Here is a 14463-nt window from a genome sequence, read left to right as displayed (position 1 = left end):
CATAGGGCTACAATCATAGATATACCATATCACCAATCTCAAAGCTGCGCTCAACCCTGTGTTTATCTACATAAGTCTTTTGTTGATTCTGTGCCATTACCAGATTTTCCTTGAGTGCCTTCAATATATCTTAGCTTTCCTGAATCCAATCTTTTGCTTTAGGTGCCCTACTCTCACCAAAAGCCATCTCCACGAATGAAGGTGCATCATACCCGTACAAGGCTCTAAAAGGACTCATTCCAATGGACATATGGTGTGTGGTATTGTAACAATACTCTCCTAAATGTAACCACCTGATCCAAGCCCGTTGTTGTCCTGCCACGTAATTACGCAAGTACCCCTCAACCCACTTATTAACAATTTATGTTTGCCCATTAGTTTGAGGGTGATAACTGGTACTGGGTGTCAACTCAGTACTTGTCAGTCTAAACAACTCCTCCCAAAAAGCACTCATAAACCTGTTATCCTTGTCGCTGACTATGTTCTTAGGTAGCCCATGCAATCTAAAGATCTCCCTGAAAAATAGCTCAACCACCTGTGAAGCCCTGTACTCTGTCGAAATAGCAAAGAAATGTGTGTATTTTGTGAGCTGGCCTACCACAACAAAGATGATGTCTCTCCCCTGTACCTTGGGTAGGCCTGTGATGAAGTCCATCAAAATGCTCTCTCACTTCCGCTCAGGAATGGGCAAAGGCTGAAGTAACCCAGCTGGATGTGTATGCTCGGACTTATTCTACTAGCAAGTCACACACTCTTTCACATGCTTCAACACATCATCCTTGAGGCCTTTCCATGAAAACCTCTCTCTAATCTGTCTATAAGTTTTGAAGTAGCCCTGATGGCCTACTAGGGGTGTATCATGGCAAGATTGTAGTATTTTCTCCTTCAATTTTGATTCCGATACCAGGTAGATCCTATCCTTGTAGTAAATCACATCATCAACTATCTTGTACCTGTCATCCTAAATCAATCCATCCATCAACTCACAAGAAAATGTATTCTTGGAGTACTCTGCCAGTAAGATGGATTTCCAATCTGCCAAAATCTCAAAGAGTGAGCAAGCTGAAGGCCTCCTAGAGAGGACATCTGCAACAATATTCTTCTTCCCCTTAACATACTCTATGTCGAAATCATATGCCTATATCCTACTAACCCACTTCTATTGTCTCTCGTTCAAGTCCTTCTGCTCTAAGAAGTATCTGAGACTGTTATGATCTGTCCTCACCACAAATTTTCCCCCAACTAGATACTGTCTGAACTTCGCCAAGGCATGCATAATGGCGAGCATCTCCTTATCATAGATGGAGTATAGTCTCTCAGCTCCCCTCAACTTACGGCTCTCAAAGGCGATAGGGTATCGATTCTGCATCAATACTGCACCAATACCTTCCCCTAAAGCATCACACTCTAGAATGAAAGGTTGTGTGAAATCAGGAAGTGCCAACACTGGACAACTACTCATCACCTCCTTGAGCTTATCAAAAGCTCACTGGGCCTCTGCTATCCAACAAAATACACCCTTCTTGGTCAAATATATCAAAGGTGCCCCCAATTGGGAGAACCCCTTAACAAAACGCCTGTAGTAACTGCACAGTCCGAAGAAGCCCCGTAGCTCTGTAAGTGACCGTGGTGTGGGCCAATCTAGAATAGCCTGTATTTTCTCTTGGTGCACTTGGACACCCTCTGCACTGATCACGTGTCCCAAATAAAGAATCTCTCTAAGGCTGAACTCACATTTCGAAGCCTTAGCGTACAAGGACTACTCCTCCATGATGGTAAGGATCTCATCAAGCTGCTGCAAGTGTTCTTCCCAAGTTTTACTGTATATGAGCAAATCATCAAAGAATACCAAGAGGAACTTACGCAACTATTTGTTGAAGATATGATTCATACAAGACTGGAATGTGGCAGGTGCATTAATTAATCCAAATGGCATCACCAAGAACTCATAGTGCCCATAGTGACATCGGAAAGCAGTCTTATGCACATCTTGTTCCCTCACTCTAATCTGATGGTAACCCGATCGAAGATCAATCTTTGAAAAATATATTGCCCCATGTAACTCATCCAATAACTCATCAATCCTGGGTATCGGGTACCTGTTCTTGATTTTTTTCTTATTGAGGGCTCGGTAATGTATACACATTATCATGGTCCCATCTTTCTTCTTCACCAAGACCACTGAAGAAGCGAAAGCGCTGGAGCTGGGACGAATGTGTCCCATATCAAGCAATTCCTTGATTGCTTTCTCGATCTCATCATTAAATTTCTTAAGATGGCGATAAGGGGTAGTAATCACTGGCTTGGCCCCTTCATCCAACTCAATAGTATGCTCGAAGCCTTTGTCTAGTGGCCTCCCTGGGGGTATCTCACCAAAACCTTGTCATGTTTGCCCAATAGCTTCTTGATGTCAATGTGGACTGGCTGTCTTAAATTTGTAGATTCCTTAGGAGTGATCACACACTTTACTGCCCAAACTATGTCATCATGCTTGAAAATACTCTCCATACGTCTAGCTAAAACAATCTTAGGTGCTTTAGATGCCATACCTCTAAGCACCACTCTACGCCCATCAGCATCTCTGAACTTGAGTTCCATGGTTTGGAAGTTCTGTGAGTACTTCCCTAATGACTGCAACCATTGGACCCCAAGTATGGCATGGATATCACCCAAGTCAACCACATAGAAATCATCTGTAACTGTGTGGTTGCCCATCATAATAGACAACTGTGGAATCCACTAAGTACAAGCTATCTTACGCCCATCAGCCACCATCACATTGAATCCCTCAAAATCCTCTAGAGGAATTTTTCGCTTGTTCACCAATGATGCATCAATGAAGTTATGAGTAGCTCCACTATCAATCAATACTGCTATTTGATGACCTTGTAGGACCCCACGAACTTTGAAAGAGTTGAACTTAGGAACATTGGAGATAGAAGCAATGATCTCATCATGATTTTCCCCATCTGAACCGTTATTGTCTTCCCTTTGAGGTTCCTCTTCCTCAGAACTGCTCTCATCATCTGATATCACCTCAATTAAGTGAGCCTTGCCTTTCCCTAGGCAACGGTGTCCACTAGACCATTTATCCTTGCAACGATAGCAAATCCCCTTAAGCCGGCACTCCTGTCTATAGGCTTTATCAAAGTTCTCCTTATTACTTTTTTTATGGAATGGCTTCTTCCCCTTATCCTTATGGGATGTGAAAGGCTCGCTAGGAGCTCTAATGCTAGATGTAGAATATTCCATGTCTCTAGTCTTCATGATAGCATCCTGGAGAGAATCTGGTTTGAAGGCCTTAACCCAACCACGAAGAGGCTATGTCAATCCGTCAATGAAGAGCATAACCAACCGCTATTCTGAAATATCTGTCACCATAACTACCAATCGTTGGAACTCTGTGATGTAAGCATCCACTGAATTAGTCTGCCTGAGTTGTGCTAACTCCCTAAAGTGGAGTTCTGGATCCTTACGATCAAACATGTCAATGAGCCTCTGGGTGAATTCCAAATATGAAGTAATGTTGGCATACCCCAAGGTGACAAGTCCATGGCACCACCATTCATGTGTTTCACCTTCTAAATGGAGTGTGGCGTACTGGATAGCCTCTGTTTCCAACATAGGATTGCGCTACAAATATGTGTCAAGCTTCTGAACCCAAGCTCTAGCTATACCTTTGTTACTTCCATCAAATGATGGTAAGGTTAGTTCTCCCACCTTACGCTGCAAGTCTTGATTTTGCACTCCCCGTTGATTGTTTCTTGGTCTATTTCTCAATTTAAGACCACAAAAGTCTACTAGTGACATGGCAGCCTTGAAATCATCACCTAGAGAGTTGTACTCCCTCAAATAATCACCATATCCCTCTTCTCTTACTTGCTGGTCGTGAATTGCAAAACCTTGTTCTCTCAAAAATGTAGGCATAAGAGGCCTAGGAGTAGCTCTACTTATTGGTCTAGCACTGCTTTGAGTTGTGTCATTGTTTTCTTGACCCCCATTGTGTCTATTTTGCCCATTAGTCCTGTTATGGTTCCTATCATTTCCATTGTTTTTGTTATCTACCAGTTGTCCAAGGATAAGTGACAGTTCTTCTCTTCCTCTTGCCATTTCATCTCTCAACTCCTATTGCCCTCTTGTAAGAGCATTAAGCATTTGCTGGGTACTGCTTTCTTCCATGAGTTCTAAAGGACTTAAGCCCTTTCTTGCCCTGTTATAGAATTTATCCAAAGGATTTATGAATGGAACATTTGGAAACTCTTCACTCATAACCCGTACAGGATGGCAGAAACTTTAGCTCTGATACCACTGTAAAGTGCCTTGACAATTTTTGAAGTTTTATCCCTATTTTTCTGCCTTAGGAATTTTGTCAAACCTTCCCTTGCAGCCTCAGTTTGCTGATGTTTGTTGTTTTGCTATGATTTTTGAATGCCAATGATATTGATGAATACAAATGATTGCAAAATAACTAATTGGAAATCAAAGTGATATGCAACTTCTTTTTATTATTTTCCAAATGCAAGTACATGAAATTCTAATGTAAAATGTACACCTACAGCCAAGAGGTATTTTCACAAACACTTGGCATGCATCCTACGAATGATTATGCAATGAGACGTTTTTACGAACATTTCGCATAAAAGATTAAGTTGATTTCCCTTCAATACTTCAATGTTTACAATGACTGAATACTTTGGTAACAAAAAGACATATATTACTTCTCAAATGTATCCATCTACAATTGCCAAATGTAAATACCAAAAGAACCTAGAATAAGTAGCTGAGATGACATGCTTTTTGGCTTTTCTTTTTTCGGGATTTTCTTTTTCGGACTGCTTTTTCGGATCTTCTTTTTCAGACTGCTTTTTCGGCTTTGCTTTTTCACTTTTCTTTTTCGGATTGCTTTTTCGGATCTGCTTTTTCAGACTGCTTTTTCGAATCTTCTTTTTCGTTTTTCTTTTTCGGATCCTCTGCGAAAACTAAAACCTTTCTCCTTGCCAACTGATGTCAAAAATTAGATGCACGGGCTGAACAAAAATCACTGAATATTATCTCCCAATTAATCAAAAATGAATTGGTTGAATAATAATTCCTGCACTCCCAACTAGGGTTGATATCTCACAACCGAAATTGGCACCTTAGAGTCTTCAAACCCTCAGGCAAGTATGCAAGCACTAAGGCTCTCAGCACAATAGATGAATATGCAACTCAAGATGTGTAAAATGACCCCTCAAAGGCTCCTTATAAAGATTTCACAAGCAACTCCAAGAAGCTTCTAGAGGAATCCAGCACTTTATTCTTTTAAGTGACTTTTTGATATTTTATTATGTTAGTCACTTTAATATTAAATCAATTAAATATAAAGTTACTTTTTAATATTTCATTGTTTAGTAACCTTATAAGTAATTAATTTAATAATTATATATCTTTTGCCCCTTATTTCTTCCTTTTTAGTCTTCGGGAAAAATAAAGGCTAAAATAAAATAAGTACCTGGTGCCTGTCAAAAAGGGACATTACAGTTAAGCACCCAAAAGAATTGATTCAAGCTAGCCCGATCTTAGACATGACTCTTCCTTTCCATTATTTGTCCTCAATGGAGAGCCTTGTGTCTTTCCCAATCACCTCCTCAATAATCTCAAATGAGAATTCGTTCATAGACACCCTACATTCATCTAGGTGGAAACAAATTGACGAGATACAAGCTCGTCACAACTAGTCATATTCTCCATGAAAGGGAGAATTCCTCCCCCTTGACTAACAAACATCACCGTAGGATCATTCTTATGCTTGTTCTTATGCTTGTCATCCATTCTATTGGGCTAAGTTCAATGCCTATTGACCCCATATTTCTAATATTAGATAGTAAGGACAATAACTCAAGTAGTTTAAGTCTCACAAAAGTCGACCCAACAAGGAAAAAACCCCAAGGACAGTATGAGGGTGCAAAAGTGTAAGTGTAATGCAAGCACTATAAATACTCATTTCTATGTGATGAATCAACAAAAGCCTCATCTAGAAATGAGTGCATGGAGACACATGCCAACAATCACAAAAATTAGGGAAATCTCCACAAAACCTAACCACCTCAGCAAATTACAAAAATCTACCATTTTGAGATAGTTGCATAATAAACAATGATTAAACTTCCACCCTGACATGCACACATAGGAATAATGCCACATAATCATAGATACAATAGTGCTCAAGACATACTATCCGTCAATAATTCATTGTCATGAATTTGAGATTTGAAAGAAAGAAAAGATGGTATTAGATTGACTTGTGGTGGGCCCAATTGTGCCAAAACTAAGGCCAACATTTCAAGTGAGTTCACATGTCATTCTAAACACTTAGTGTGTTACACTCCTCCTATGGGATGAGGCATTGGGTGGACTCTGGGAGTAGGTTGACAGCATATTAGCACTGTAAGCCATCAAATTGCAGACCAACAACAACCATGGAATCAACAACAAAGTTTTTCTCTGTGTAAGTGTGCATAACTTTGATCTCCCCAAATATAGGGAGAAGCCCTTTTACACCTCTCAAAATTCTTCCAATCTACCATCATGTTTGAGCCTTGCATTTGATGGCATCAATTATGAGTTTAGAGTCGCCATCGACCTCAATTTTTTTGGTGCTTTTAGAGAGGGCAAACTTAAGCCCCCAAAGAAGAGTCATGCCTTTCACGTTATTGATAATGTGACATTGGAGGGGGCCACCATAAGAATTTTGACATGTCCTTTCGAGACCTTAAAGGAATCCTCCCTCCCCTGGCCTTAGCATCATTCTTAGAAATGCCATCAAATTTGAGTTTATCAAAGTTAGGTTTAGGGGGTGGTCATTTGGTAGCTCGTCTAGCTAGCAACTTGCTATTGTCAAAGTGATCAAACCCCTTGGAGAGGTTCCAATTCTTAGCAAACTGAATGTCACTAACAACTAGAGTAAAGGCAGGGCCCTTCCAACGGGAAACTGAGATGTTCTCATGGAGGAGTTTCAAACTGAGGTGGAGCACAACATCAAGGGGTAGTGTGGAATCTTTGAAAATTATGTTATTAGGTTCTTTTCAAACGCACCACCACACATGAGGGGAGATTTGCCACTAATGAAGTTGGATAAGAGGATGCATGGAGGGAGAATGGCAATCCATAGTGAATTATTTTACGTCAAAATTTACTATCCATTACATATCCAATTTGAAAAGACATGTTCTCAAACCTTAGACACAAACTCACGATGAAGAAATAGGTGATTAATGCTTTCTTGGCCAAATTGAAACCTCACTTAAAGACTATCGAGCGTTGGGATTTTCCCATGCAAAATGAACCACCAAAAAAATTGACCTCGGCAATAAGTTGAGAGTCCCAACCACTTTCCAACTACTCAGATCACCCAACTCCTTAATGAGAAGAGAGTAGGTAGATTTGACCAAGAAACCCCTTGATTAAGTGGGGGACCAAAGCACTCTGTCAGTAGTGTCAAACGTAGGGACCCTAACCTTTAGCAACAAAGTCATAAGGTCCAAAGCATCTTGGACCATATCAAGTCTATCAATCAATAGTGCAGGGAGTTCCTTCCATTGGCCTTGGTCCAAATTATTTATAATCAGATTACCAACATAGGGGATGAGAATGCTTTTCAAGAGGTGGAATCTAGAGTAAAATTCCCAACCATTTATCCTCCCAGAAACAAACATCTTTAACATTGCCCAACCGCCATTTCACCCCTTTCAACAGAAGGCTCCTACACTTGAGTATGTTGTTCCAGAATTAAGAACCCAAGGGCAAGCCTCGGGTAGTAAGGAGCTTGCTAAAGCACCCTCTATTAAGGTATTTTGTCTCCACAAGTTTACACCAATATGTAGCACCAATCACTAGCTTTCAAATAATTTTGGTCATGAGGGCCTTATTAATAATGATGATTTTGCGGATACCAGGGACCCTGAGGCTATTGGGTAGGCAAACATTATCCCAAAAAACAAGCAAGATTTTCTTTGTCTCTTCACTTACATACCATAAGAAGGTGTGTTGGATTTTCTCAAGTTTGTCAACTATAGATCTAGTAATCTTAAAGAGAAAGAAAATAAATAGGAACTCCCTATAGAGAGGAAGCAAGCAATTGAAGTTTCTAGGGACTACTAAGGAGCTTTCCCTTCCACTCAATAAAAATTTTTTGGGAACGCTTCAGAATAGAGTTGCAGTTTTTAATTTGATAACTTTAACCATTGACGAGAGACCGAGGTAAGTAGAGGGAGGGCTAGCAAGTTGGCAGCCCAAAATATCAAGTACTTTACATTGAACATCTGAGACAATGTTGAAGAAAAAAAAACTCTTCTTTTTTATAGTTAATAAATTATCCTAAGACAAGGGCATGTCAAACCTAGAGGGTTTTCCATTCCCTAACTCAACCAAAGAAGAGATGCCAAACAAGAAGGTGGTGTCCATGAATTCCTGAAGAACCAAGGGGGTAAGGGTAGAAGAGGGTTTGATGCCATGAATTCTCCCCAAATCAACCAAGTACGTTCTACTATGTGTTAAGATTTTGACCACCGTGATGAAAAGGTAGGGGGAGAGGGGATCCCCATGTCTCAACCCTTGCTAGGAGAGAACTTGTCCTTGGGTTCACCATTGACCAAGATAGAGAACTTCATAGTTTCCACACACTCCCTTATAACGTTGACAAAAGATTGACTAAAGCCAATAGTAAGTGACACCTTGTAGAGGAAAGCCCAATTGACTTCATTATATGCCTTGAAGATATCCAATTTAAGAGTCTTACTTGCCCCATTACCATGTTTCATGGAGTGAATGATTTCATGTGTGGTGATGGAAGCATCCAGGATCTGCCTACTCGAGACAAACCCCTTTTGGTTTGGGTTGATAATCTTGTCCAAAAGCGGTTTTATTTTATTCACCAAAAACTTTATGAGGATTTTGTAGAAGGCATTACATAGACTTATAAGTCCGAAATTATGAAGAGATTTCAGATCATTGTATTTTGGAACCAAAATAATGTAGGTATCATTTAGTTGTCTTAACACCTTACTCGTTCTAACAAAATCTCTAACAATTCTGATAACATCATAACTAGCAATGACCCAAGAAATTTCTACTACCACCTAATTATATCAATTATAAGATTTGAAACCATCTTCTTTCAAGAACACAAATACTCCACTACTGAAAAGATTCATTTTGAATCTTACTAAATTATAAAATTAATTATTATTCAACGTCACTTTTAACTAAATTAAACTAAACTATTCCCTGAATTATTTTACATCCACCAATAATATGAATAAACTAGAACTGAATCTTAGCCTAAGATTAAAAACACGTGTATATTTCTAGTTTAGAAAAGAACGTTTCACTTTTCCCTTTAAAGTCTCGTGCTTTTTTTCTGGAAATTATCTTTACCGTAACTACAAATTAAGAAAACCCAATTGACCAGAGCCACAGTCTCTGCTCCTGGCACTGTGCACATAAAGCTGTAAAACTTACAGAGACCCCTGTTTTCCAATAGTTAAGGGAGAAAAATGACGCCGAACAGTCACAGTTCATTGGTTCGTAATTCAGGCCAGTAATAAACACACAATGATGAAAACTAACTGGCTTAACGGTGTGGGCGTATAAATGCCTCTGAAAATTTAGGGCTTGTTCCTTTCTATGAGAAAAAAACTTAAATTGTTACAATAGCTTCTCTGTATTTCGGATGCTTACATATTTTTTAGCAGCATAAAATAATGCTCAGCGGTATAACTAGAAGGTGAGTGCCCTAGAAAATTCTAGCCAGAGAGCTTTCTGAAAATATCTGTGAGAAAATCAAATAAAAAATCTACGGGATCTGTGTCAGGACATCCGACTCACCATTAGAACTTTTAAAAATTTCTGTGTTTCAATGAAACCAATCATCTGAGGTCTTCGGTCAGGATATCCGATCAGTTATTAAAGCTTTCGAAAAGATTTGAGTTTTAGAATGTAATCAAGAACCTAAGATATTTGAGCTTTGAACATCAACTAAAAATGAAAGAATCATTACTGAGTTCATGAATTATTTTTCCCTTCCTCAATTTTTTTGGGTGTTTACCTTCGAAATCTTGTAAGAAACAGATCTTATAAATCTTGAAACTGCACTCTACGAAAACAGCGAAAAAATGCAGAGGACTAAAGAAGGAAACTGAACTGGTAGATTGAGAAGCTGAATAATTCTAGCAGTTGAAGTAATCTCTGGAGGATCTGTGCTTGATCTGAATGCCATATTGCTATATCCTTCAGCTTCTTCGTTGTTATTTCTGCTAACTTTTACCGTAAAAACTGGATGATTGTGAGAGACTAGTCCTGGAGAAGGCAAATATTTTGTGCCAAATCTGGATGCAGTGATAGAATACTTGTTTGTTAGCTTTGGCGAAAAGTGGAGAAGAGAAGTTACTGTAGTTGAGGACGGAGAAGAGAAAGCCACCATTTTCAAGGCCGCCATTGTAAATAAAAGTGATGTAATAATGTGACAGCTAAATGTGTGTTTCTTCATGATAAAGCCAGGGAAAGAAATGACAAATGAAAGGCATCTCCACCGACAATTCTTTCAGGGGAAACCACTTTTCCCAATTATTTAGATGTTAGTAGATAATTAATTATATTTAAATAAATAAATGTTCCACTTTCCATTTAAGGACTAGAGGCGTTTTCTGAAAAAGTTTTGGAAAAGTTTTACCATTCAAATTGAAGAAACCCATTGACAAATAGCTGTATATCCCTTCTCCGCGTACTGTGCACATAAAGCTGTATATCCCCTGTTTTCAATGGTGAAGGGGTAAAAGTAACTCTGAACACTTTAGGGTTTATTATTTTTAAGTCTATACTAAACACATAGTAAGGAAAATTAATTGGCCCCTGTAATTCAAGGCGAGGGTGTAAAAGCGACTCTAATAACTTAAGATTTGTATTTCAGGCCAATAGTAAACAAAAACCTTCCAGGGTTTATTCTTTTCTCTGAGAATTTCGATTTAGAAACTTAGAAAAGAAAAAAAAACTTAAATTGCTACAATAGCTTCGCTGTATTTTGGATGCTAAAAGATTTTTTTGAGCAACTTACTATAATTCTCAGTAAACCGTGACCCTAATAGAATTTCAGAGAACTTTGGAAAATTTGTCTTGAAATTAAACCAAGAGCCTGCAAATTTTTGTCAGGGCTTAACTTCTGACTCGTCATTACAGCTTTCTTAAATTTCTATGTTCAAATTAAACTAAGAATCCAAAGTCTCCGGTCAAGAAATCCGATTTAAACTTCCGAAACGATTTGCGTTTAGAATAAAGTCAAGAACCTAAGATATTTGGGGTTTGAACATCAGCCAAAAATGAATGAATTTTCCCTGCGTTAATGATTATTTTTCTTTCGTCATTTTTTGGGGGCTTTGCCTCCTAAATCTTGTACAAAACATATCTTAGAAATCCTTAAAAGTAATTTCTCTGAAAACATTGAAAAGTTCGGGAGGAGGAAAGAAGGAAACTTAACTGGTCGATTGAGGACCTTGACGATTCTAGCAATTATGGTAATTTCTGGAGGATGCGTGCTTGATCCGGATGCCATATGTGTATATTCTTCAGCTTCTTCAGTGTTATTTCTCTAACTTTTACGGTGAAATCTGGATAGATGGTTTTGAGAGATTCTTCTTGTAGAAGGCAAATATTTTCTGCCAAGATCTGGTAGAATGCTGTTTTTTTTGTTAGGTTTGGCGAAAAATGGAGAAGAGAAGGCGCTTTAGTCGAGCACGTGGAATAGAAAGCCACCATTTGCCGCCATGGTCAAATAGAACTGGTGTAATTTGACTGCTAAATTCTTCCTCCTGATAATGCTTGGGAACAATAAAACAAAATGAAAGGGATCTCCACCTATGATAGAGATGTTAGTGGATAGTTATTTTATATTTAAATAGATAATAAGTATTAAAAATATATTTATTAGGATAGATCTTTATATGAGCACGTGAATTAATTTGTAAATGATATATAAAAAATTATAATTATTCTTCATATAATAGAAATATAAATTTACCTTTTTAAAAAACAATTACATTGTAGGAACAAATTATGAAGATCAAACTCATAAAATTGGAACAAAAAATCTTTTATAATATGCATATATAAAACTAACACCATCCTTGTGAAAATCTATTTGACGTACTGTGCACGGAAAGCTGTAAATCTTTCCAATCCCCTGTTTTTCAAGCGAAAAGGTAAAAGTGACTGGATCACTTAGGGTTTACTATTTTGTATTTCAGGCCATTAACAACATCACAAAAAGAAAACTAACTAGGTTAATGGTGGAGAAGCACAAATGCCTCTCGAGAGACACAGTTTGTTTTTTTGGCGTGAGAATTAAAAATTAGAAATGTAAAATAGAAGGGGAAGAAAAGCTTAAAATGAGACAATGGCTTCTCTGTTTTCCAGATGCTTTAGCTTGTAAGAATGCTCAGAGATATAATTAGGTGATATAATTAGGTGAAATAACAAACCCGTGACCCTAAAAAAATTACGATTCTGATAAAGTATCAGAATTTTTTTTTAAAGAAGTGTTAAAATCAGACAGAGGCTCTGCGGGTTTTTGTCAGGACTTCCGAGTCGTCGTAAGAGCTTTCGAGAATTTCTCTGTTAAAACGAAACTAAAAATCTGAGGATTCGGTAAGGACATCCGATGTTAAAGATTTGCGTTTAGAATGTACACAAAAACCTAAGATATTGGGGGTTTAAACATCAGCCAAAAACGAAAGAATCTTTACTGAGTGAATTGACTGTTTTTCCTTCGGCATTATTTTGGGAGTTTTCCATCTATAAATCATGTAAACAACAGATCTTATAAATCCTTCAACTACATTCTATCAAAACAGTAAAAAGATGCGGTGGAGGAAAGAAAGAAACTTAACTGGTAGATTGAGGAGCTGAATAATTCTAGCAGTTAAAGTGATTTCTGGAGGATATGCGCTTGATCTGGATGCCTTAGTTCTATGCACTTCAGATTCTTCACTGTTATTTCTACCAACTTTAATGGTAAAACCTGGATGATTGTGAGGGACCAGTCCCGCAGAAGTCAATTTTTTTTGGCCAAATCTGGATACACTGATAGAATACTTATTTGTTGGCTTTGGCGAAAAATGGAGAAGAGAAGTCGCTGTCGTTGAGGATGTGCAAGAGAGAGCCACCATTTTCAAGGCCGCCATAGTAAATAGAAGTGATGTAATAATGTGACTGCTAAATGTTTCTTTCCTTTTGAAGCCAGAAAACTACAAGACAAATGGAAGGAATCTTAATTTTCTTCAGTGAGGAACACTTATTCACAGTAATTAGCCGATAAGCTATTTTTTGGGGGGCCCCGGGGATTTTAATGTCTCACGCAATAGTTTGCTGACGTCGGAAGTTAATTTGGTTGCGATTCTTTATCTGCGATGCGAATTCCATGATATTTGGGGATTATTTGTTCCCCCTGTTTGCAGTGGAAAGCTCGATCGGATTTATTTTCTATTTCCTGTACAGAAGCTGAAGGATCGCATTCCGACATCAGATATCGCTGTCATGGCCGTGAAAGCCAGTGCTGCTTTGAAGCGGAGCGGACAGAAAAGAAGCGGCGGGAAAATAAATCATCTGAGGGAAGAAAATCTGGACCTTTTGCATGTATGAAGGGTGAACCAGAAGATCCGAGCAGGAAATTTTAATGCGGATGAATCTGAGGCCTCTAAATCGAAAAGCTGTTGGAGATTGCAGAATATTTCGTCCAGGTTGGGAGTTCATGCAAGTAAATTGTGGAAGACGAGGCTTAGCAAATTCCCTAGAATACGGTTTCCCTGTCAAATGACGGATTGTTAGGCTGCAGGCATATATAAAATTGGACATTAAGTTAGTAAAGTAAACAATTTTTATCACAATCATTGGAACCTGTACAAATAGTGGGTCCCCTTTCATAATACCTATATTTATTGACTTAATGTCTAATTTTTTTTTGACAATATTGTACCCATATTTGTGGTTTTAAAGTTGTTAGTACAATGTTAACTACTCGAAATTGAATAAAATGTACCTTTAGTTATAAAAATTAACTAATGATATGATGTCACATTAGTTGTTCAACTATGGGTACCCTTTATGGACTACCATTGGTTTCACTTTATTTTTTGGGCTATTTTGGACAACTTGGCAAAAAGCATGTTGATGTGGCATCATAACGAGTGACGTGGACTTGAAACTTAGTTATAAGTGGACAACTCGCCAAGTAAGCTACTATAAAAAACTAAGAGCGACTTGAAATTTTTACGTAAAATTTTGATAAGCACGAAGTTAGGGTGTTCAAGTACTAGGTCCTCTCCCCTAGGGGAGGGAAGGAGGAAAATAGATTGGAAGGACGGTATTGTTGAACGAGAAAATATTATTTATATAATTGAGACATACAACATTGAATTGTGACATTCTATCCAAAAT

The 14463-nt window shown here is 38.2% G+C and overlaps 1 protein-coding gene across 2 annotated transcripts in view; it reads right to left on the bottom strand.

The window, feature by feature from the left end:
- LOC149559791 (uncharacterized) overlaps positions 1-13398 on the bottom strand; it is a 64623-nt gene extending 51225 nt beyond the window's left edge. Inside the window, exon 1 of one of the 2 annotated variants that reach the window (XM_089824291.1) lies at positions 12918-13398. In XM_089824291.1, the coding sequence (XP_089680417.1) occupies positions 12918-13211 (294 nt within the window). In that variant the 5' untranslated portion in view covers positions 13212-13398. Of the gene's footprint in view, positions 1-10180; positions 10600-12917 lie in introns of those variants that run through there. The other variant, XM_089824292.1, reaches the window with a different exon arrangement.
- Between the last annotated feature and the right edge of the window lie 1065 nt (positions 13399-14463).

The sequence above is a fragment of the Cupressus sempervirens genome, chromosome 4 (assembly GCF_028749045.1).
Source record: "Cupressus sempervirens isolate cs-2001-9-10 chromosome 4, ASM2874904v1, whole genome shotgun sequence".
Taxonomy (NCBI): domain Eukaryota; kingdom Viridiplantae; phylum Streptophyta; class Pinopsida; order Cupressales; family Cupressaceae; genus Cupressus; species Cupressus sempervirens.
This window is presented reverse-complemented; position numbering and strand designations above follow the sequence as displayed.